The sequence below is a fragment of the Rhea pennata genome, chromosome 4 (genome assembly GCF_028389875.1).
Source record: "Rhea pennata isolate bPtePen1 chromosome 4, bPtePen1.pri, whole genome shotgun sequence".
In the NCBI taxonomy this organism is placed as follows: Eukaryota; Metazoa; Chordata; class Aves; order Rheiformes; family Rheidae; genus Rhea; species Rhea pennata.
The window spans coordinates 25801528-25826085 of NC_084666.1; the positions used below are offsets into that span (position 1 = coordinate 25801528).

Here is a 24558-nt window from a genome sequence, read left to right on the forward strand (position 1 = left end):
CTTTTCCATCTCAGAATTAATTCCTGTCTATTTTGCATTGTACTATAATGATTGATCTAGCAGCCAGTGAGAGTGGAGAGAGATGGTCTGAGTCTTCTGGTTTATCCCAGCTGAGGCATATTCTTAGATTTTGGTGACCAAAGCTGACACTTAAAAGTGCCTTTAGTCCATGTCTGTAGAAACATCCACAGATTCATGCCATCCTGTAAATATACAATGTGCAGCCTTTTTGGCTTGAGCTTGTGATTTGCAAGTCTAGATTCAAGAGTATGCATCAGGTCAGGCAAACTCATACATAGAGACATTTGAGCATAACTCAGGTAAGTGTCTATAGCTGTTTTGTATGCTGGTTAAATCTAATCATGATTTTTTGGGAATATCCTGAATTGTGACCTCTGGCTGAAGATTGGCTTTTCAGGGGTAGAAAATCTAGGCTGACTGAAAAAAACCTCTGTTTGCTCTCCATGTAATTATGGCTACTATCAATGACTGATTTTAAGATATAAATACAGGTATAACTAGCTTCATTTTTTTGCTACTGACATTATAAATGTTGTTTCTTGGTGATGTCTTCTCTGATTTATTTTAAAAAAAGTTTGTAGTGAAGTGGAAAAAAAAGTGTTTTTTCTCTCCTTCCTCCCTAGGGAGAGGAAGTGACTCTGAGACTGACCTACCACACAGAAAGATGCCAGATGTGAAAAAAGATGATATGTCTGCAAGGCGAACCTCACATGGGGAACCTAAATCAGCTGTGCCTTTTAACCAGTACCTCCCAAACAAGAGTAATCAGACTTTTTATGTACCCGCTCCACTTCGGAAAAAGAAAGCTGAGCGAGAAGAGTATCGAAAGAGTTGGAGCACTGCAACTTCACCACTAGGAGACCGACCTTTCAGGTAAGATTGGCTTGTCCAACATCTCTCTTCCTCAGTGATGATGCTTTTAACACTTAATTTTCATTCTTTTCATGAAATACATGGAGCACCTTCTGCAGTAATAGATCTCTTGCTGAGATGGTACTGATAAATTATTTGCAGCAGTGGGGGAAGATGATGGAAGAGCAATAATGTGTGCAAAATCATTGTCTGGATGTTATTATTGTTTGCCACATAGCACAAGGCATATATGCATAGTTCACGTTTGACAAGATGTTGATTTATATAAACAAGACGGATGTCAACTCAAAACCGAGACTCAACAAAGGTGTTTTTCTGGACAATCTGTGTCATTTCTCAAGACAGTTATTCATTGCCAAATGATTCTTATGGGTAGCATTTGATGTATTTAATTGAAATTGTTAATATTTTTGCTATATTTTAAAAATGAATTTATTTGTATATTGTATCCTACACACCAGTACTGTTTGCAGAGCAACAGCTTTGTGCTTCTGCATGTTGGTTTTGTCAGCTGATATTTCACTCTTCATTTGGCTTCTGAGCAGCTTCCGATAAAGAGCAAAATTATCCTCCTGGGTCATTCATCAGAATATCATTTAAAGTTTTGATATCAACAAAATATGCTTAAAATAAATATATATGTATCAGGCACAATGTACATTAAACTGCCTTGTATAATTCAATAGCAAAACCCACCCTGAAACCATAGAAGAAGAACAGAATGAAGCATCGGGACCATGTGAAAAGGAGAGAGTGGGCTCCATGGCTTCTGAGACAAGCCCCACTAAAAATCAAGCAGGTTTGAATCAAAACAAAGGAAACTCCGTAGGCCAGTCTCCTTCATGTAGCACTAAAGAAACCTTGGCATCCAAAGGGAAAGATGCAGAAGAGCTCAGAAAATTAAGAAGACTGGAGCAAGCTGGCATTAAGGTCATGTCAGCAGCCCAGCGCTACAGCAGGTTAGCCCAGCAGTGTGGGAGATTTTGCACGCTTCACATTTTTAGGATTGGCTGGAGTGTGGGTTTCCTCATTCCATTGGTATTTAACTTCTCCTAACAAAAATCCAGGCTGCTAAGCACTCACAATTGCTAGCGTTTTAGTGAAGGGCTTGGTTTGAAAAGGCTTGTGATATGGTAGTTGTGCGTTGCAGAACTCTATGATGCTGACTAAGTTTGTGTTGGGAAATTGTATTGCCTAACAGCATAACATAAACAAATTCCAAGAAAACAAATACACAGAATGCTTGTTGCTTTCCACTTAGTGTCTTGCATTTATTAAAGAAATGCGTATGTGTATGTGTAAATGTATATATATTTATATTAAAAATGTCGTCTTTAGGGAAAAGTTTCAGGGATTCACTAGACTTGGCGATGGGATGTTTTTGTTTACTGAATCACACTCTTTATGTGATTAGTATCTTTAGCTGTGTTAATAAATGATGTGTTTATTTTTAAAGCCAGGAACTATAAAAATAAACTGGTTGTTAACATATGTACAAATTAAAGCATGTAAGTGTAGTTCAGCACATAACTTGACTATTTGGCATGGAGTATTGATATTTATTCATTATCTATATTGCTTATTTTTGGATGCTATTCAGTTTGAGTTTTTTCTTTAACTCAAGAGCTGAATGATGGCTAGGCTCACTGCCCACACCTTTTCATGATCTGATATGGGATCCTCATGAAAACTGTGTCTTTCTCATGGGGATGGCCAACAAAGCAGAGCTTTAACCAACATGTCATAAGGGTAGGTGCTTAAACGTGATGAAAATGGTTCGGCTAAAGGTTAAATTTCCGTAAGTCCTCCCATCTGAAATGTTTTCTTTTGAATTATTAAGGAAGATATTCGTCATGTTTCTGTTCTGAGCTGGACAACTTTCAGAGATTTGGCAAATTCTAGGGTGAAGTCCTGCCAGTGAGTAGTTTAGCTGGTGCCAGTCTACAGTCTGGACTGTAGAAAACACTGTAGAAAAAAGTACTTATGTGAGACAAATTGTTTATGGGTTTAATGAAGCTTGTCTGCTGCTATGTATGGATATGTCATATGCAAATAGGCCAGTCACATTACATACACATTATATAGCAGTCCTATCTCAGGTTTGCTTCACTGTTGTCAAGACATAATGAACTATTGTTTCTGTGTGACTGGGGGGTTCTACTGTAACAAAGCCAACTACAAATAAAGAGGAAACAGTCAGCTCTAAGTTACTCCTTCTAGCTAAGTTAGTGTGTTAGCTGATTGGGAATCCATAAACCAGTAGGATATTGGTATAATCATGTTCTGCGTCCAAGGCTGTAGAGTTAATGGTAAACTGTAGTAACAGTTTGTGTTCAGCTATGCAGAGCAAATAGTGTTGTTTGCATTTGTATTTGGAGGATGCTCACCACCTTATCTGACAGCCCCTTTTCCAACCTTTATGTTTCATCTGCTGACTTAATCTGTAGGACAGAAGCACCTTTGTGCATGAAATCTGGTCTCCTCTTTCCAAAGAGAAAGTGTTGTCCTGACAGGGATGAAGGAGAAGGGAGCCTTTTTCCCTCCCTGCTCTCAGCAGAAGTCGCACCTGGACTTTGGCAGCTGGAGAAAGAAGCTGCTGGCTATCTGCCCCAGATCAGGGTCAAAGAGCAGAGCTTTGTAGCTCAAACTTCATTATAGTGAAGTAGCAGCCTCCCCCTGGGGATTACAGGAAAACACAGTGGAAAAGGTACTAGGTACAGAGGTCTGTGAGAAAAATGATTTTTATGTATAAGTGGAAGAAAAAAATATATATAGTGGGTAAGGAGAACAGAAGAATGGAGTCGTGATACTTTAGGATACAGGGGAGCCTTTTGTCATCTTTCTTAATGTCTGACTCTCATTCCCTGTTCTTTGAACTCTTGAATTTTCTCTCTTTTCTTCTTGGCATTAAATCAAAATTTCTTTACACTGGTGGTACTGAGCAACTCTCAGCCTTGCTTCTATGTTCTGATCTTTTCTATTTTGGCCCCTCTTCTCTCCCCACCTTTCCACAATGCCAGCCTCTTTTCCTTCTCCCACCTGAGGCTGTCCATTGTCTTCCACTTGCTCTGATCTTGTCAGCAGACTTTCCTCTTAGTTTTTTGATCTCTGGAGGATGGACAGCCAGCGTGGCATTGAGAGCTACAAGGCATCTTACTGCTGCTAAAGCTGAAACTAAGTTGGACACTAAGTTGGACACCTGGGGAAAAGTATTTGAATGGGAAAAATTTCAGCTTGTATGTGAATGTATTGCTTGTTTGGAGTTTAAGTACTTATCTGCATTGCTGTGGCATGTTCTTGGAGAGGATTACACTGAATTCGATGTTGTACAAATGCATGCCAAAAGCATTCCCCCTTCCTAAAAGAGTATAATGATTCTTTATAGTATATTTTCTTGATGTATGATTCTCCTTGCTTGCTGATTGTGTGCAGCTTTCTCTTAATTAACCTGTTGCATCTGAAAGATAAGGATCTGGTTCCTGGAGACTACCTGGAAAGAGCAGGGGAATTAGGTATGTTCTTATAGATAATACAGGGGGGAGAGTAAGAGAGATATGAGCAAACCAGGAACTATTGGCATATCTTCTGAGAAAAGGATGTGGGCTCTAACCTTGACAACACATAAGCTGCAAAACAAGGGTTGTTGTTCTGAAATGTAATAGAAGAATCCACAAGCCTGTACGAGACCCTGCTTTGGGGAGCGCTAATGCCTACGGTCTGACACTTTTGAATTTAACACCTGCTGTATTAACATGGACCAGGGTGGTGTTTCTGCCGAGATCAGGGCTGAGTGTGTGAGAATGATTTGCAAAGAAATCCACAGTGAATTCTCATCTACTGCAGCTTCACATCTATACCCTTTGCTGCCTAGATGGTAAAATGAACTTAAAGGCCTGAGACTGTCAGATGCTGATTTAGGAAACCTGAAAATGTCACAAATAATCTCTGGTTCCATTATAAACAAAATGTAAATCAGTAGAAACTATACTTAATATAGAAACTGATCTCTAAAGTCTGATTCACACTAAACTGTAAGGTATTCAGTCAGTCATCACAATGACTCATAGTTGTTCTTTTGAATATCATGACTCTGTATTTCTCTGTTGATGAAAAAAACCCTACTCAAAAATGGTAAATTTATCAATACTATTAAAGCTTAGAGCATCAAAAGTGAGACTGAAAAGTCCTATAGTTTTTATTCGCTGAATAATCACTTGCTTACACCTAGCTCTTAGAAACTAAAAGTATAAAACATCACAACCTCACAAATCAAATAAATATTCATCTTACTGATCTTCTTTTAAGAAGTAAATATAAGCATAATATAATGGAATATTATGTGATTTTACAAAAGCCTTTTATGTCCAGATTTCTGAAAATTATTTCCAAATTATTACTTTATTAAAAAAGTAATGGTTCCAGTAGTAATATCTGTTAGGAGATAACTGAATTTAATCATACTTACTCTAGCTTATTTTGGAGAACAAAATAAGTGTATATGGAGTGTATATGACTCATTGCTGTTTTATTTTGGGCTTAAACATTAGGCACAGTGCATCTACTTTGGATCAGTTCATCTTCTTTTAAGTTTTCATATTCTTATACTGGAGAAGCAAGGGATGTCTTAGGAGGCCATTGAAGGAAAATCAGACTTTCTTTATTTAGGACTCTCTCCCTGATGGTCGTCTTGTACTTACCGTCTTACAGATTTAAAAAGCAAATTGGATTTGGCCAAATTACACTAATATGTTGACAGCTGGCAATTTAGAATTGAGAGATGTAATATACCTGCTCGCCTATGAAATTTGAACCAGAAGGTGATCTTGTAGGCCTATTCATTTTTGGTATGTACATGAGTCAGTATAAACTTCGTATAGTATTTTTGGGGGAGGAAAGAGTATAAATTGTTGTGAGTGGAAGCCTCAGGATCAGACAAGGTGTATTGATCGGAGGTCAGCAATGTGGAGCACTGTAAAGCATATGGCAGTTAAGACCAGCCTGTCCCAGCTGTTTCTGAAGCTGCACTGTACCGAGGGAGAGGGCCAGCAGTTGCCTTTGGAGTGCCATCTACCTCTCCTTCAGAGAGATTCATGGAGAAGATACCTTTGGCTAATGTAAGAGCACGCTCTCCACACCACTAAAGCAGCCCAGTACTTTGCAGTGTGGCAAGGCAAAAGCAAGCAGTTTTGTGTTGCTCCTGTATGCTCTGAGGTTTGAGCCATGCTGACTTGTCAAGCTGGGTTATTGCTTCTTGATAACCTTCTCCTGCAACTTTGTTTAGCAGTGCTGTGAAAGGGTGACTGGAGCCACAACATAAGTAGTGTGCACAGAGGGTTTACAGGGCTTTAAAATGTTTAAAAATCAACTAATTACAACATTAGCATTTTCTAAAGTGAAGGAGAAATTTGAAGCAACCCCTAAGTTGTTTAGATTTGCTTTCTTAATGTCAGGCTGTTTCATCTGATATGGTACCTTTCTTCCGTAGCACACATGAGGTGTGACAGCAGGAAGAGATGCGAGATATTTGCAGCCTATAATAGCACCACATGGAACAGTTTAACACTTGCTAGCTAACGTCTAAAAATCACCAAATATGCTTTGTTTCTTAAGGAGAGTCGCCTAGCTCTTGCTGTCTGTCCTTTGAGTTTGCCTAAGAATATTGACTGCTGCAAGTTAAAATAAGCTTAATCTGCCTGGGCACCAGCTGTCAAGGGTCTTCGTTATTTTAATCTTCAGTCACAACAAGTTTATGTTGGTGGCAGTGTCCCTTCTGTTTAAAGCAGATGGCACTGAGTGCCAGGATGCCAGTATCAGTGATATACTCTGTTGTATGTCATACACTGTTGTACGTCAGTGTTGCCATAGAGGACCTATTCTAGGGGAGAGGGAAGGTTTGTTAGGGAAAGAACCAAGTGTGGATGTGTGTGAGAAATCAAGGATGTTAGGGCGCACAGCCTCAGTGATTACTCAGGTATTTTTAAATGTATCAGAGATACGAAGAAAATAAATTTCCAAGTATCTGGTGCTTCAGGATTCAGAAGTGTTGGTCAGGGATCAATTATTTGTACTATATCACTTTATCTGAAATATTTGAGAACAATATCACCATTTACAGTACTGTGTTCGTTACAGCTGTTATGTTAAACCAATGTTCACTGTTTCTTCTTGCTGTAGCTGCTAGTTTTCCATGTTTGAAGGTTTTGCGGGTTTATTACTTATATATGATATGCTTTTATTTATAGCAAGGCTTTGCTGAATCTAACAGTAATCTGGTGCACATTTGATTAATGGTACTTGTTCTGTGGCCTGGATATGAGTGTTGCAACTCCCCTCTCCTCTCCTGGTGCATCAAGAGCTTTCTTTAATTTTGCTCTATGTCAGTAAAAAGCAAACTTGTGAAGACAACAGAAGCACCCCAGACATCATCCTCCGGAAGGAGAACCCCTTCATGACACTTTACCAAGGGAAGGATTCTGGTTCAGAAGATGAAGCGAGCAGAGTTCCTGATTTAGAAAAGGATGATTTTGCCACTCGGAGAGCCAGAATGAATCAGCCCAAACATGTAGTTCCATTTAACACGTTTTTAATTGGACCCTATATAAATAAAGATAAAGGTAAACTGGAAGACATTAAAAAGCCATTGCAGATGGAAAAACAGCAACATGCAAGGTGTGCATGCATGGTATTTTTCTTTCAGTTATAATGCTTAATTTCACACAGCATATTGCTATGTAGAGCTAAAGATATCTTGGCTGCAAAACCTTTCTGGGTAAAATAAATGCAAGTGCTTTATCTTAAAGGGAACAAAAAAATATGTGTAGATTACCTAATGTAATATTTTGCTTGAGTATCAGGACCAGTAGCTTAAACCAACTATGAATGTAAAATAAAATAAAGATTGACACTTTCACTGTCTAAACTGAGACAGCTCATGAGCATGATGACTGGAAAATAAACTTGGAAGTTCCTCTTTAAAATAATGAGCATTTTAGATGCACATTTTTGTTGCATTTTTTTCATCTAATACCATTCTTTTAGTAACCTGCATAAAATGGAGTCAGATAAGTCTTTAATTAATGCACTGAATATATATTCCTGCTATACTTTACCAAATTGTGTCACACACAATTCTATCATTTCTTACAGATTTTTTTTTAAAGGAAACATAGCTTACAAGGTCTCAGCCTGGAAAATCTCCTCTTTCTTAAGTTCAGTGACACAGAGCTTTAAAAAGTTACTGAACACAAGTATCTAATAGCCGTGCATCTATTTTGGAATGCATATCTAATTTGTTAGCTCAAAGAGAGTTATCCTACATAAAACCATGATAAACGCTTTACAATGGACCTTGAATGTAGTACCTGATGCATTCAGAAATCTTCTCTTAATATCCAGTAGCTCTTTTCAGTAATATAAAATGTCTTTCAGTTGCTTAAATTTGATTATATTAATATTTTGTAATGAGTTGTTTGACAGGGCATCTGAAGAACATATTACCAAATTTTAGTATTCAAATGCTATTGATGTAGCTCTAAGATTAAAGAAATTTTGTAGGCTATTTGGGAGCAAACCTTGAATTCACTTTGCTAATAATATGAAAATGAGATATTTGCAACTATTTAAGCAAAAGCTTGTTGCAGAAATGTTTTGAGAACAATAAGATTTTTCTAGCTTGAGCTAGGAACAGAATGCACATGCAATGAAGTGGTCTCATTAGTGCATGAGTAGGGTAGTTTAGATGAGAAGTTCCAAGTTCAAATGATTCCGTGCTGACTTCCTAAAATAAGTCTTTTTAAAAGTCTGCTTATCAATTCAGTCTATCTTCTTGTGCTCTGAAACTCTTTTATTGACACTGATTTATCATTACTCCTTCAAAATATCTTTTCTTGATGAACTGGAATGTACATTAATTTAGAGGAAGCCAGGTGCACAAGGAATCAGCAAGGCAAATAGTGACACACACAGAGAACCCATTTCTGCAGACTAAGAAGAATGAGTCAGAGGAGGAAGAGCAGGTGAAAGTGCCTGACATTGAGCGAGATGATCTGGCTAAACGGAAATCTCACAGTACCGTTCCTCGGATACGAGAAGATATATTTGTGAATGCCTCTATAACACAAGCAGATCTGGAAACCTGGAAAAGATTGAAACTGTCAGGGGACTCCAGGTATGGGTTTTTTTCTGTGGACAAGGTTGGCACCCTAGGAAGCATGTTTGTTTTGGCATAACCCTTTATGTGTGCTTGTGTTTTTGAACTTGAAGAATGCCTTGATGACAACCATTCTTTAGCTATTTAAGTTTCCAGAAGGAGTTCAAAATCCATATAGGGATGCAGTCATGCACTACAAGTTGGTATATAGTTGGGAATAGTATAGTAGTTTCACATGGGCTCCCCAGGTAGATGATCTGAATGCTGTATGGGAAGGTCCCCTCTTGTATTGTGGATCAGTCTGCTTTCAAGGAGCTCTAAATTGAACTGCACAACGTTTTCTGGGTTTTTTTTGTTTTTGTTTGTTTGTTTGTTTGTTTGTTTGTTTTAACATGGAGCCACTGCCTCAGTAGGCTGCTGCTAACTAAGCTATCTTCAGCACCTGGGACGTTAGACCTTGGGGGTGCTAACTTGAATCAGCATCTCTTTGCATTAGTGTGTCTGTACTGCTTTTGAGACCTGAGTTAATACATCTGCATGGCATGGTGCTGTGCTGAGTAGATACAGGAGCTCTGTTTGTCACTACAGCAGAAGTTTCAGGAGTCCCATTGTATGGTGTAGACATACTCTTAATGTAGACTGAACTTCCACAGATGCAGATAGTACAAAGCAGTTACTCTAAGGTATTTCCCTGTGGAGTTGTACTATAATATATGCAGGTGATTTGTGACTCCTCTAGGAAAGGATAACAATTCCTTGCCTTCCCATGTAGGCGCATGCAATTTTCCAATTACAGTCAGCCATCTGTTCCGGCATTCTTCTGACAGTGTGTTACTGTGTGTGTAATTTTAATACAAACTACATAAAAATCAATAGTTCTCTCATCTCAGAGATTTTAGTAGTCTCTACATTACTTTTGAGGTGAATTATTAAAGGTGTTCTTCAAATCAAGATTCATTGAGTGCATTGACTGCACTTGCTGTTGCTTTCATGCCACTGGTGTTCCCCCCGGTGACAAGATGGGTGTACTGGTGCTGTGCAGTCCCACATAGTATGGCCCAGATCTAAGGGGGCAGGACTTGGAGCTCTGGCCTTGTTAGGGGTGAGGAGCTGAGTCTGGATGTGCCATATACTACATTCCTTTCCTAAGGAAGGGCTTCCGTGGATGTGTGCAAGAGTTTCCTCAGCAAGTCCATGGTATCTTTGGATTTCCACTGTCATTTGGGCCTCAGCGTGTCGCTGACATTTGTACTTGTGTACTTGAATTTTAAAATAAAAAAAAATCTAAAAATGGTAGGAACATTTCCTTTGCTTTATTCTGGGGTCTCATTTTGGGGGGATTCTTTTATTCCTCACTCTGACTAGTGAAGAAGATTTCAAATGTCCCTGTGACACTCTGGCATCAACTGAAATCTCAGTGAAAGCAGCAGTCCGTGATGATTTCGCTGTCTGCAAAGCAAGAGCAAACAAAAAGTCTGGTAGCCCCAAGCAGAAGTTTGTGCATTTCGGGCCCGTAACCGAGATTGATCAACAGAAGTGGGACAAGCTCAGTATTGGCAGAGCTTCATCCAGGAGTGAAATAAAAGAGAAAAACAAAGATGATGTGGAGATTCACACTGGTACTGAGAGTTCTTCTTCAGCCACTAGTGGCATTTTCCAGTCTGCTGGACACAGTAATGAAGTCTCTAGGCCACAGAATGATTCCAGGTATTCAGTGTGACTTAGGAAATGCTGCTGAGTTGGAAAGAGCCCTGTTCTTGCAAGATGCTGATTTGCATGGGGATGGACTACAGCATATACTTAGGAGCTGTTTATGTGCACATCCTTGGTCAGAATTCATCTGATGCCGTCACACTATTTTTAATGTGTTTAGATATTGTGCAGATGTCTTCTGAGAGCTCACCTCAAAATTTCTGATTCATGATCAACTCACTGGTATCTCGGAATCTGAGCTATTGCTAAAGCTTTTTGCTTCTTGAATTCCAGCTGCTTTGCTTTGCCTGCTTTCAGTACTTCAGAAGTTTAGCTTTCTAGTTCTGCTGACTTTCAAAAAAATATTTTCTTCAAACCTGTTGGATTTGCTTTCTTTTTGAAGATCTAATACTAAAACAAGGTGCACTGTGTTTCTGACATTTATCTAGAAGAGAGTTACAGCTCTGAGAACTTAACGTATTGACCAGAGCTTACATTTACTTGGCTTTTGTTTATCTGATCGCTTAGTAGGTGGCTGCAGCAAGAATTTTTAATGAATGCCTTTAGCAAGCAATTCTTTCAGCTAAGTTTGCGTATTCATAAAACATTTGTAAACTGCATTGAAGGACTCCTCTTCTTATGTTTTGTTTGACCTGAGAATGTTGTTGTCTATCTCACCCCTTTTCTCAATCTCATTATTGCTAGTGAAGTAGCAAGGTCAGGTACAGATGAACATTGCGGGAGAACACTATCGCCTGTCCCAGCTATTTGTGTTGCCTCTGAGAAGCAAACCCAACATAGTTTGAACAAACGGCAAGAAAGCACTGAGGAAGAGACCATTGGGCAATTACCTGACATTGAGAGAGATGATATGTTGGTTAGAAGAATGGGAATTTTTCAAAGACGTACCACTAGCCCCGTTCACGTACCTTGTCCTTCCCTGTCAGTAGCTCCTCATCTGCTAGAGCAGCAGCAAGGGGAGGCAATAGCTCGTGAGAAGGATTTGAAGACTCCACAGGAAGCAGAAAGGTCAGAGAACAGAAGCTGATCCCTCTGAGCTTCATGCCTGGTTTGTGTGTGGTGTTAGTTTAGATCAGTCTGCAGTGTTATTACATTCTTCACACATCCTTTAAAGACATGTTTTACTCGTTCATCATGGCATGTGTTCTGTTTTATGAAATTACTTACAAGAATGTATCCTATAAACATAAAACAGCCTATTTTCTTTCATAATATTTAAGTACTTCAGTTGTTAATTGTTGTTCAGCATGAAAATAGTCTTTTTTCTTTTGAGAGGATTTCTTTTGCAGTCCATGGTTCTTTATCCAGACTTTTTTGTCAGCTTCTAATTAAATAATTGCTTGCATACGTTTTTATGGAACCCCCCCATTTCTAACGTATCACCTACATAGTGCGGTGTTCAACATAGTTCCCTCTTGTTCTCACTTTCTGTGCTATAGCTAAACATGTCTAGTTGTCTATCACTCTGCAACTGTCTTTTGAATAATAGTATCCTCACATTGCCTCAGAAGCAGCTTGCCTTCGAGCTGCACAAGTGAACATTATCATGGAAAGTTTCACTTGTCTCTCTGAGCAGTACTGTAACCAGAGAAGAGAGCCAAGAACAGCTTGAAACCCCTCATCAGCAGAGTGGTGGAATGGAAAACAAAGTGAAATTTCCAGACCCACAAAGAGATGACATGTTGGCCAGGAGAACTGGAGCTTTTCTAAAGCAGACTGGGCCCAGTGTTAAACAGTTCCTTCCCATGCCATTTTCAAAGCAGCAGAATAAGCAGGGCACATCTAGAGAACTTGACAAGAAAACTAAGAGGTAAGAAAGTTATTCTGCTCTTTTTAGTTTCTTTCCTTCCCTTGTAACTGGCCCTTGGGCTGTTTGTGAAGATCTCTTTGTCTGGAGCAGTAGCAGTTGGCCCAGCAGAAGTTTCTTCTCTACTTATCTTTGACTCTGTGCTTATCCTTTCTGGTCAAAAGGCTCTAATAAGCAGTGCAGGTTTTCTGGCCCTTTTGGGAGGGCACTGTAAAGACTCAAACCAGAGCTCTAGCCTGTGCAAAAATCTAAGAGGGTGTAGAAATGGATGTATGTGAGGAGATTGTTTTACATTTATAGAGGTCTCTGGTTCAGTATGAGCTAGTTATTAAAAAAAGAGAGAAGAAAAAAAAAAAACATTTTGAGCCAGAAACAGTTGCTGGATGTGGTAAATTTGATGTCTCTTTAGGGTTTAGCTGGTGCCAATGACTTCCAAACAGGAAGTCTGGACTCTAGAACTAGATCCTTTCTGATAAAGCTTGGTGTCTTTTTGAGCACCTGTGTTGAGGTGAGTAAGGCTGTGTGGGGAAGCTGATGGTTAACCCTTTGCACAGTGTGATGCATTGGCTGGCTGAGCATCGTACAAGCCATATTGGAAGGGATCTCATTTGTCAAGCTCTTCTAAAGGGAAGAAGATAAATATGCCTGCGCATATACATATGAAAGACTTGTGTACGTTTATAACAGCTTAGCCAGGAGAAGAAAACCTTTGTCAACTAATGTAGAGCTGAACAGTGGTTTGGTGTTGAGAAGGCAGTAAATTAAATAACTTCTTTAAAACATATAACTAAAAGTTTAACTTCTGGGGATATCTAGGACAGTTTATCTTCGCAGGATAGAGGAACAGAAGTGCAAGCATTTGATTCTCTATTAAAATTACATTTTATGCCCCTATCTTGTTCAGCTTGTCAAATATCAGCTGTTTGTGTTTGTTTTTTTTAACATACAGTTATGCGTTTCATTATGCGTATGTGATTTTTCAAATGTTCCTTAATATACTTCTTTGCACTGCTGCCTTTGGCTCACTCAGGCCTGAAAAATGTCCACAAGTCTGCATTAATAGTGCTGGAAAACTTGCAATGCAACCTCAGCAAGAACATCATCAAGGGCAGGAAAGATGCGATGTTCCTCCTGCAGGACAAGATGGTATTATTTCTACTGCCCAAATGGGTGATCATAGTCTTAACAAAGACCACCTGGATAAAGCATCAAACCTTCAGGAAGTTCCTGAGGAAAATAAAAAAGAAACATTGTCATCCAAGGATGAACATCTGCAAACGTGAGCTCTGTATGGTGTGAATCACACAGCTTGTACACTCCTTGCTGTTCTGTTGTGTGCACACTTTGGGATTCAGGTTTTGCACTGCCTGGTTTGTTTTCAGTCTGGACTAAAATACTGTATGTCAGCAATATGTTTTTTAGAAACAAATACAGTTTTCAAAAAAAAATAGTTGAGTAGTGCATTGTTTTCTTCTCTACAGCTAATGAAAGGAAATATTTGATTATAGAACATACGTAAATGCAAAAAGGCTTATGGGTCTCAGAGATTCAGTTGGACTGCTGAGCATCTTTAGAGATATGTGCCTTGCTTTTCTGTGATTAGAAAGTGTTGCTGTTAGAAGTGTGAACTTCTGTACTTGATGTTATTTTATGATAAATCCCAGATACAAACATGCTGTTTGCATGACTAAGCAAGTTGGTCACCTTACTGAATGACACTGATTTGTGTACTACAAGTAACCTATTTCAGCTGCACAAAAAACATGGAATCGTGTGGCTCACTTTCTAGCTGCAATCCTTGTCTCTCTTCTGTGCTTCAGTAACGGTTGTGAACACTGTTGTTGAATGTAATAATGTGTGAAGTTCTTTTTTTCCATTCATTGCATGTACGTCACTTAATATATAACGTATTGTCTATTTTCAATAACTAATTTTTACACCCCATTTAGGTATATGTCACCAGATTTTTATAATGAGGGCACTGGTATAGGGTCAGTGAGGGAAAGGTGGTGTACATGCATAGTTTCAATGGCTAGCGTTCGGCTGATTAGGTAAGTCTGTTTGCTGAGTATATAATATCTGAAAAATATGGTTCTCTTTTGGTCTACTTTACTAACAGAGGTTGGATGTTCAAATGAAAATTACCCCAATTTTATGGTTCTAATTGCAATGGATATTTGATGTGTTTATCGCACTCTAATTTTATATTTGGTCTTGTAGATTCGGCCCCAGAACTGCTGTGTCTGATGACGCAGAGTAAGTTGTCTTGTGCTCACGAGGTTCTATTTTAAACAGCTTACACTGCATGCTTTCCAGTCTTTCTACTAATTTAAAATGCAGTTGATGCCTCATTGTTATTTTGCAGTGTTCCAGCAAATAAATTTTTCAGAAAATCACTGAAAAATGGAATGCAATATGGCTTACATTGCAGCTAAAAATATTTTATATGTAAAAGCACCTAAAAACTGAGCCTAATGCTAATATGCAGCTATTGCTTAAAGTATTGTTTCCTTGTTCTTTTTTTTTTCTTCTTTTCTTTTGTTTCTCTTCTGAATTTCCATTACCTCCAGTCAATTACTGCTAAAGGGAGTTGGGCTGAATCTGAGCTGGGTGTTGGAAAAAAACAGAGTTGTTTGATAGGGAGAAAAACAAAACTCAAAATAAAGTTAATTGTGACTATAAAGATAATTATCTGGAAGATAAGTCTTCAGTTGCTCATTAATTATCTTTCTAAAACTCTCTCGAATCCTTTCTAGGTTAAGTCTAATTTAATAATGTACCGATCTTCATTTTTTAAGCTCTTCACCTTGATACTTTACTTCTCACATAAGAAGGGGGAAAGTGACATTTATTGCACTCGAACATATTTTATTTGTGTGTGGATGCATGTAAAGTGTAGTTCCAAATAACATGCAATGCCATTTTGTAAGTTCTGTGAAAATATTAACTATTTTTACTTACAAACTGCAGGCATTTAAAGGCAAAAAAAATATTGAAAACTATCCACATAATAGTGTCTGTAACATCCTTCTTGTGTCCACAGAGATTCACATGACCTTCACTGCCTCCCAGATTGAATGACAAAATATAAATGGCATAGAGTTTCTTTAAAACAAATATATCCAGAGAGTCATGTGTAATTTTTCACCCTTTTCTCTAATGATAAATGGTAGATTCATGTACTGGATATTCTCTGCAAGATCTGTAATACACAAGTGAATTTACTTCGTGCTTTACATTAAGCCAGTATCCTTTGACCTCAGAGTAAATGTGATCACTTCCAAGCAGGAGAAATCTTTTAAAGCAAATTGAGAGAGGAGATAGAAGCCGCTTACCAGTGCAGAGGTGTTATGCTTAACAGTGGAGGCCTTTCTACCATTTCATAAAATGTACCTATCTGATTGATTTGTTCATTTGTTTGCCCACATTTCTGCATACTTGTATTAAATGCAAGTATGAGAAAAAGTACATGGAGATGTACTTCAAAGAGGCATTAGAATGTGCTTGACTGTATAATGTGACAGTACTAAGGATGCAATAAGTCATGTTTCTTCCACATTGATGATGATTTTGTTTAAAAAGGCAAAACAACAATTCTTCAAGCCTCACTCTTGAGGTTCACTCTTTCCAGATGTGTCACATTTTACAGAGCAACTGCTTTCTTAATCTGTCTTAAGAGTTCTTACAAATGTAAGTTGATATTTTTCCTTCTGAAGACCAAGTACTTATGAAGAATCTAATTATATAAAACTTGCAAGTGGGAAAAGTAAATTGAACTGACATTTAAAATGCTTCCAAAATGTTTGTCAGGTCTTCTTTAAGAATTCTGTAGCTTAAGTTCAATCTTAGAATAGGTGCTCTGTGTCCCAGTGGCAAAACTAGAAACTCCCTTGTAGGCTGGCAGTGATGGTAATGCAGGCAGTAATGGTCAGTGGACTTCAGACTGTGTCGTCAGCCCAGGACTGTCTCAAGGTCCAATGAAGGCAATACTGGGCCTAATTTGGTGTAAAGGAGACAACCATGGCTAGTCATTGTGATTGCTCTGGAGACTCCATAGACTTAATTAAAAATAGTTCAACCGTGTAAACACTGCATGAGATATAAATTTTCTCTTGTGGGGGCAAGAAGTTGCTAGTGGTTTCCTCTTACCTTTCTCCGCTGCCCAGACTCTTTCTTGTAACCCTCTCTCAGGTTTTGGATGCCTGTAACCTTCCATGCTGGTCAGTGTAGAAGTGGGATCCATTCTAGAGATGGGAAATGAAATGTGTATTTGGGCTATATTTAGGCTTCTTCATTTCCCTCCAGATAGACTTAGCAGAATGGAGATAAGAAACCCAAAGAATAGTGTGTTTGGGCATACTGTTAAGTGGTAAAGTGCTAGTAACATAAGCTCTTCTGCAGGGGGAGTGGTGCAAGAAGGTCAACTTAATTTTCATACAACTGTGATGTGGTGGATGTCTCTTTTCCTTGGAGCTGCCTTTCCTATACCTAGCTTGTTGTTGCTTATCAGCCCCATTCCCATCTCCTTAAGATACGGGGCTGAAATTTGGTGGTACTCTGACAGCCTAGGGTTAATTTAGACTTAAGCTTTCTACTTGAAACCTGACAAGCAAATTATAGGGAACTGAGATAATTTGTTTACTAGAGTCTGATTCTTTAGCCAGACTCTCACTTTTTAATGTTTTGTTGGCGTTCGTTAAGTCTTAGTACATCTATAAAATAGTAATGCAGCCACATAACTGCCTTGCATAAGGATTTTTAATGTACTCTCATAAAAAAACTATCCACCATATTTCTCATTTTTTAATTATATAGTCTGAATACTCAAGTCCTTGAGGACCATTTTACAGATCTTGAATACATTTTTTTATCCAATACTTGTTCAGACTTCTTAAAAAAAAAAAAAAAAAAAAAAAAAAAGTGCTGCACCGTATGATATCTCTGACAAAAACAACCCTAAAGTGTGATAATAAAGTAGTGCAAATTAAAAATCAAATTACCCCAGAGACCTAGCCTACCAAAATAAACTGGTGATCTGCGCAATGATTTGTCCCATATCTTTGTCAGAGCAGCAGATTTAATAGACTGGTCAGCAGAAGGGCCTATTGCTTACAGACAGAATTTGGATGCAAACCTCAGAGCTCTGTTCATGGCAGAAAATTCATGAACATGAGTTTTACATCTTCCCCATCTACTTGCATGCTCTGTGCTTGCTGATCCAGCACGTGGTTGGAAGAAGGAATAAACTTAGCTCTATTCATGCACATATTAGTGGTAGATTGGAGTCATCTGTAGCTTGTATGAGAAAGAGAAATGGGAAGAAATAATGTGGGATTCATAGTGAAACTATCTTTTGGCAGAAGACCAGAGTTTTGGTTTCTTCGATTGTTTTCTAAGGATACATTTGTCAGGCAGAAGTCAATGTAGACCTTTAATTTGTCCTTTTCCAGTGTGTTCAGGACACTAGTCGGCTTTTGTAGTGGCCATTACATGTTGGTCGGAGCAGAGCATTGTACTTTGAGATGTAGCTCCCTCCAGTTTGCTCTCTTGGGAGGATATGTTTGCAAAAGGACATCCATCATGCAGAGCTGACATTAGTGTGAACCTATCTGGTTGCTTGTCCATGGCAGTGAAGGCCCAGCAGCACAACAATTAGTATACAAGTTACATATGGAGTCCTAGTGTATAATTTGATTCCTGGCCTAGGTTGAAGTCTTTCCCAGAGTACTTTTTTACTGCATTGATAACAGACATAAAACCTTTGTTTCACTGTCTTTATGCACCCTGAGAGACCTGAGTGATGCAGGGAAGAAATAGTAGCCTCTCATTAGGACATCAGAAGACTATTGGTATAAAAATGTTTTTATTCTCCCATTGCAAATGACAGATGGCTAGTACTCATGAACTCTGCTAGAACCAGTTACCAGCAATTGGTGTCTTCTGCTTTTCTTTACTGTGTGTGAATGAAAAATTCTTTGAATGAAGGGTGCAAGAAGAGAGCTACACAACGGGTTTGACTCAGTAGCCACAAAGTGGCAAATGCTTCCTACCAAAGGCTTTTTCTTAAAGAATTTCAAAAACTCTTAAACTGGAACAAACCCACTGAGAGTGACTTTGTTTAATAAATTTATGCATCTCCCATCCCTCCCACTCTGCAAAATATGGGCGATATTTAAATATCGTGTAATAGGTGATATGCCTTTAGTTTGAAAAACAGCTGCAAAACTTACCCATCTCTTTAGTCTGTTTTTTAAGTCTTCCAATCCAGTCCTGAGCAATATAATCCTTAAATTACCCACAGAGAAACCCGAACTAGCATGCCCCCTCCTCCACACTCTGCTTAAGAGCTGAAGCTGGGTGATAATGCTGACCTCATTGCTCATACTAAAAAGCAATTGAGTGTGTATTCTGTCCTTCATTTCTGACCAAATGCCTACTAACTAGGGTGGGACCTGTGCACTGTCCAGACCTTTCATTCTTGAGAGAGGTTCATTCACGTCTTTGCTTGCTTGAAAATAAATGTGAGGTTCATTCATGTCTTCGCTTGTCTAAATACAAATGTGGGCTAAATTTATATATGCTCAACCTCCCGTGCGTATTGACTTCGATTACTATGTACACAGTTGCCTACCATTTTATCTTTGCTATATTAGCAATCTTGCTAATTGGCTCACTTAAGCTACAGATGATCTTTTGAAGATGGCTGTGAAATCGCCTCATATGGAACTGCATGGCTTTTTTTTTCTTTTTGCTTTTAATGGCACAACTGAGGTCATGTTTTACTAATAATAGGTACTAGGGAGGGGGAAAGTGAAGTACATTATCTTCATGTGAACATTTTTAGGTAACACAAATGGATGTATGACACCAAACGATGACCTTTTTTCTTTTAATTTTTGAAAGGTCAAGGACAGAAATAGAATGTGTATAAAGAAATTGTTGGGGCCTGGACATGAATGCTTGCTGTGCAGTTAGTTTTCCTTTGTTAGATTAGAAGAATTAATAAGTTGGTGTTGATAGCGCTGAGTTTCTTCAAAGCAGGGAGGGAAAGGGCAGAGGAGGAAGTAGCATGTTGTTTGCGCTGCATGTACTTCTCCGGGCAGGCTCTCCCAGCTCCTGTAACAATAGCGTTTAGCCCGTCGTGCTGCCCGTAATGTACTTCTCAAGCCTCTCTTGTTTCACAGTAAAGTGAAAACTTATTTCTGCAATATGAGAATAATTACTGTGTTTTGAAAGTGATTGGGAAATTGATCTTCAGAGAGTTAAATGTTCTGAAATCAGCTCTAAATAGAATGTTTTTGATAAGAGCTGTTATTGGAGTTTTAATGTTAGTAGTGCTATTTAGTGAGAGACAGAGTTGCTGTCAGCTAACCATAACAAGAGAAGACTGAGGAGTATAGTGCCTGAAGTACTATGTGGAAGTCACAGGGATGCTAATTAGTCCTTCTGATGGACTGCTGCTTTTGGGAGCTTCTAAACCGTGCAGGTGTCTGATTCTGCTGTAGCACCCTCATGTGGCCGTAACTCCAACGTGCTGAAGGAATATACGCTGTAAATAACACTGCACTTCTTACTATTCCCCCTTTGTTCAGGAGCATGAGCATGTTTGACATGAGGTGTGAAGATGAAGCTGTGACGCAGCCTCATAGCAAAGCTCGCCATGAAAAACTGCAGAATATACACAACCAGCTGAAAGAGGATGAGACTAGATGGCAAGATGTGAGTATACAACATTATCTGCAAACGCAGCGTTGAGGCTGACCTCGGCAAAAGGGAAAACTGCTAAACCTACAGTTGCTTTCTAACTCTCTACTAAAAATAATCAGGCTCTTTTCCCCTTTTTTTGCTTTTTAATGGGTTGTTGCTAAAAGCATAACAGCTCATAATTTGATGTAAATTACAGAATGTGAGGTCTTCAAGTCCTTCTGCATATGTACCTAGTATTTTGCTTTTTAAGAAAATGTAGTCGAACTGTGTCTGGTAAAAGTGGAAGCAGAATGGCTGTCTGCTGAATTCTTTAATTTTTATAGTATGTGAATGTCAAAAATGACAGAACACAAGTCTAAACAGGGAGAAAAATGCCTAGGTTGGACTTGGTTTTAATAAATTTGGATAGATACACAAAATGCTAATGCCTTCCATCTTATCCAAGCAAACACATTCCTCTTTGCGTTAGATACACCCTGCTTATATTACAAGCCCTTTCAAAACATTACTTAATGTGTCACACGTTAGGTAAAGGAGTAAGTAAAACATTGTTTCTTGCTTATAATATTTTCTAAGCTGTCCTGGCATTTTGCATTATATCAAGGAAATTAATAAATACTTACTTAGGGTCAGAAAAGCATTGTGAATGGTTTGCAGTTAAGTTAGCATCAGGATTTTCAGTATCAATCATGTTAATTCCTGAAAGACTAATTTTAAATGAGGAATTTTGGATATATTTTTTTTAAAAATCCATTGACTTCAGGTAGTTGGTGTGGCAATTCCCATTATAAGAACAGCTACTGTAAAACTTATGATAGAAAATTCAAGGAGAAGTCCAAAAAAAAAAAAAAAAAACAGTATATACAACTAAGGAATAACTGTCAGTAGTGGAACAATGAAAGGTTTCAACTGAGTGATTTGTGTATGAGAAGCCATAATTTCCCAGCAGAGATAAGAATGAGTCCAAAGGAATTCAAGAGGTTTGAGAACTCTTTCCTGTTGAATGGAAAATACTCTTAGCTAATGTGCATAGGTTTTCCAGGCCCTTAGCACCTTATACACTGAACTAAAAGTTCTGAATAGTTACTAAAAATTGCCTTACTGGAACATCTGTGGCATTCAGTGGGCTTTGTAGAGATGACACTGCTTTCATGGCCTGATATTCTTTATATGCCCATGCTGTAAATTTGCCAACAATGAGCAGTTTCATAGCTTTTTATTATTATTGTTATTCTAAAGCATCAGAGCTGGAAAAGATAAACGTATCTGGTTTTTAATTACAAAAAGAGGAGGAAGGCTTATGTTATGGAATTCACTAATAAAAAACTAATTTCCAAACAATTGCCAGTAGTGGGAGTAGCTGAATAAAGAAATAAAGAAAATGCTTTTGTAGTTCAACGAGAATAATTAGTAACGGAGGAAAATGAAAGACCACATTTCAGAGAGGGGATTTAGACTGATATATGTAGGTCATGTGAAGAAATACTTTGATGAGCATTCCCTTGAGTGTAACATCAATAATTTTTGGTTTAAAGCTAAATTAAAAATGACAAGATTTGTTCCTGATTTTAATAAAATAAGTTATGCTTACAGTACCTTCTGCTGTTTACCAATAAAAATGCAATTAAAATATTTGGAAAAACATGTGATTAATGAAATAGTCTTTAAATTGAATACGTATACAGAATCCCTGTTTTTATTAAAAGCAGAATTTATTAAAGTACATGGAACATAATCTATACACTATTTTCCCTATGTTGTAAAGTTAATGACAAATGTTCCCTTTCAGTTTCCTGTAAAGTTATTTTCTTTGCAAAAGTACTTCAGAGATTATTTTTTACATGCAGAATTTTGTTTTTTTATTGGTTGGTTGCAGAGAAATATTACAGTTTAGAAACTCTAGTGTAATATTTTGACAGTGAAATGAATCTTCTCTCTGTATTCTCTATGACTTGCAAATTCATAACCTAGGCAGGATGCAAGAAATAGATACCATATCAGGTATCTTCTGTGGCTGTCTATGTTTTGGTGTAAGGCTGGTTTTACAGGAAAGGTGAAGAACCAGAATTGTTGGTTCTGGACAATTTTGGATGGGGAACTTCTGAAAAGAATAGGATCATTGCCTCACCAAGGGCATGGCTATACAGATTGGTGCAAACAATCCTTTTACAGTCCTTTTGCTCTGTTGTGTCTCAGATCAACCAGGTTTGAGCCACTTTAGTCTATAACCCGTGTTGCTTGGAGCTGGGGCCAAAATATTGTAGGGTGCTCATGAGGAAGAATTTAAGCCCGGATGTGCCACACATTTTTCTGACTGAACAGCCCCTTGGTCAACAGTCCTTCCATGTAGTTGGCTGACACCAACAGAAATAGGAAATTCTCACTGTATCCTATTATAAGGAAAAAAATAGTTGAGCAATGTCTTAATTTTATAGTATAATCTCCTTTTCCCTTTAAAATAAAAGTTACTGCATCAAGTGTCCATGCAGGAAATGTTTGCCTGGTTCAGCCAGGAGTGAGCATAACAAAGCAGCCAGCTGGATTAGTTGATTTCTGTAGCCAGTTTTCAGCTATTTGCAGCCCTGCATTCAGATGCCTTCCTTCTCTTGTAGGACCTAGCTCGGTGGAAGAGTCGCCGAAGGAGTGCTTCACAGGATTTAATAAAAAAAGAAGCTGAGAGAAAGAAAATGGAAAGATTATTGTCTGGAGAGGGAACAAATGAGCGAAGAAAAAGCATCAAAACCTACCGAGAAATTGTGGAAGAGAAGTATGTTGTTTTACTGCAGTGCAGCATGCGGGGCTAAAAATGCTGTAGGCAATAAATAACTGTGGGCAGCTGTGCTTGTAGGGCTTGAATTAAGAGAGGGGGAAGGATGGGGATGGAACTGAGGAAACAGGACTGCTTGCCAGCGTTTTCATGTGGTGGTATTTCTTGTGCTATCTCCCATGCAGAGAGAGAAGAGAGCGGGAGCTTCATGAGGCATACAAGAACGCAAAGTCTCAGGAGGAAGCCGAGAGCATCCTCCAGCAGTATATTGAAAGATTCACCATTAGTGAAGCTGTCCTTGAGCGTCTGCAGATGCCAAAAATTCTGGAAAGAAGCCATTCAGTGGATCCAGATTCCCCACTGACAGACCCAAATCCTCTAAGATACTTAAGGCAACAGTCACTGCCTGCTCCAAAATTCACTGCCACCATTGAAGCAACCATTGTTCCAACCACGGAATTAGAGCCCAGTGGTTCCACGGGCCGCACATCCCCGAGCAAAACTGTCGTCTCCAAGGCTGTGCCTATGCTGACACCCAAGCCTTACTCACAACCCAAAAATACACAGCAAGTTTTAAAGAATTTTAAGGTAGGATGTGTTATGCTGCTCAAAATCGGTTAGGAGACAAAGAGATCCTGACCAAGTCATCTGAATGTATAAATGTTTAATGCAATTTAAGCAGAAAATGGTAGTAGCATTCTGATGTATTGTATATCAGTTTTGTGCTCTGTGCTTCTCGGTCTAATGGTCACTTCTTGGTTAACATCTGAAACTTGACCTGTTCTGAATGGAGTATTTCTGCAGGAAATTTTTCCTCAGGCTAAATTTGTTTGGGTAGGGGCAAGGGAAGAGGGATCTTAAGAAAAAAGCAAGGCACTTTGTGAGAAAGAGGTTAGGAAAAATGTTGTGGGTTTTTTGTTTTTTTTTCTCTTTAAACAAAAGGGGAGGAGTGGGGAATTTGGAGGCCCTAAAATTTGGAACAAGGCCTGAACTGGTTTTTGCATCAGGGATTTGATTTTTGCCATGCCCAAATAAGTCTGTCCAATTCAGCCAAATCATAAGCCTTTGAAACATTACAGTGTGCCTGTATTCACTCCCTACTCCTCCAGCTTCAAGGAGCAGTTGGCCCATAGATACTCCCTGTCGTGCTTCTCACCAGGAATGAATGGAGAAAGATGCTTCACTGAAGAGAAGAGAGAATATAAGCTACTCATGCAGGTTTAGGGAGAAGAGATTGGTCCCAGCACAGCAGTGTGATTGGGGATTGCTGGTAAGAGTGGAGGTGTGGCTGCAGCAGGCTGCAAGAACTGAGCAAAGAACTGGCAGGTGTTAGAGGGAACAGATCAGAATAGGTCAAGTTTGAAGAAACCTGCTTCTAATAATGCCTGTGGCGAAACTTGAGCTTTCCTAAGCTTTGAGTAGCCTCTGCTCTTGGCATTATGAAGGTTTCTGGCAATTGTCTCCCAGGCCTATATAGTTCTGGTCTCCTTGTGTCTGCCGTCACTATCTGTTACTTTGCTA

At 38.7% G+C, this 24558-nt stretch overlaps 1 protein-coding gene across 7 annotated transcripts in view; it reads left to right on the top strand.

Moving 5' to 3' along the window:
* LIMCH1 (LIM and calponin homology domains 1) overlaps positions 1 to 24558 on the top strand; it is a 181358-nt gene that overhangs the window by 120728 nt on the left and 36072 nt on the right. For 5 of the 7 annotated variants that reach the window (XM_062575496.1, XM_062575499.1, XM_062575494.1 and 2 more), the window contains 9 exons: positions 645 to 894; positions 1581 to 1853; positions 11441 to 11764; positions 12333 to 12566; positions 13594 to 13842; positions 14784 to 14819; positions 20156 to 20282; positions 22883 to 23037; positions 23223 to 23625. In XM_062575496.1, coding sequence (XP_062431480.1) covers positions 645 to 894; positions 1581 to 1853; positions 11441 to 11764; positions 12333 to 12566; positions 13594 to 13842; positions 14784 to 14819; positions 20156 to 20282; positions 22883 to 23037; positions 23223 to 23625 — 2051 coding nt within the window. Of the gene's footprint in view, positions 1 to 644; positions 895 to 1580; positions 1854 to 7275; positions 7564 to 8809; positions 9062 to 10408; positions 10751 to 11440; positions 11765 to 12332; positions 12567 to 13593; positions 13843 to 14783; positions 14820 to 20155; positions 20283 to 22882; positions 23038 to 23222; positions 23626 to 24558 lie in introns of all 7 variants that reach the window. The other 2 variants (XM_062575501.1, XM_062575500.1) reach the window with 2 other exon arrangements.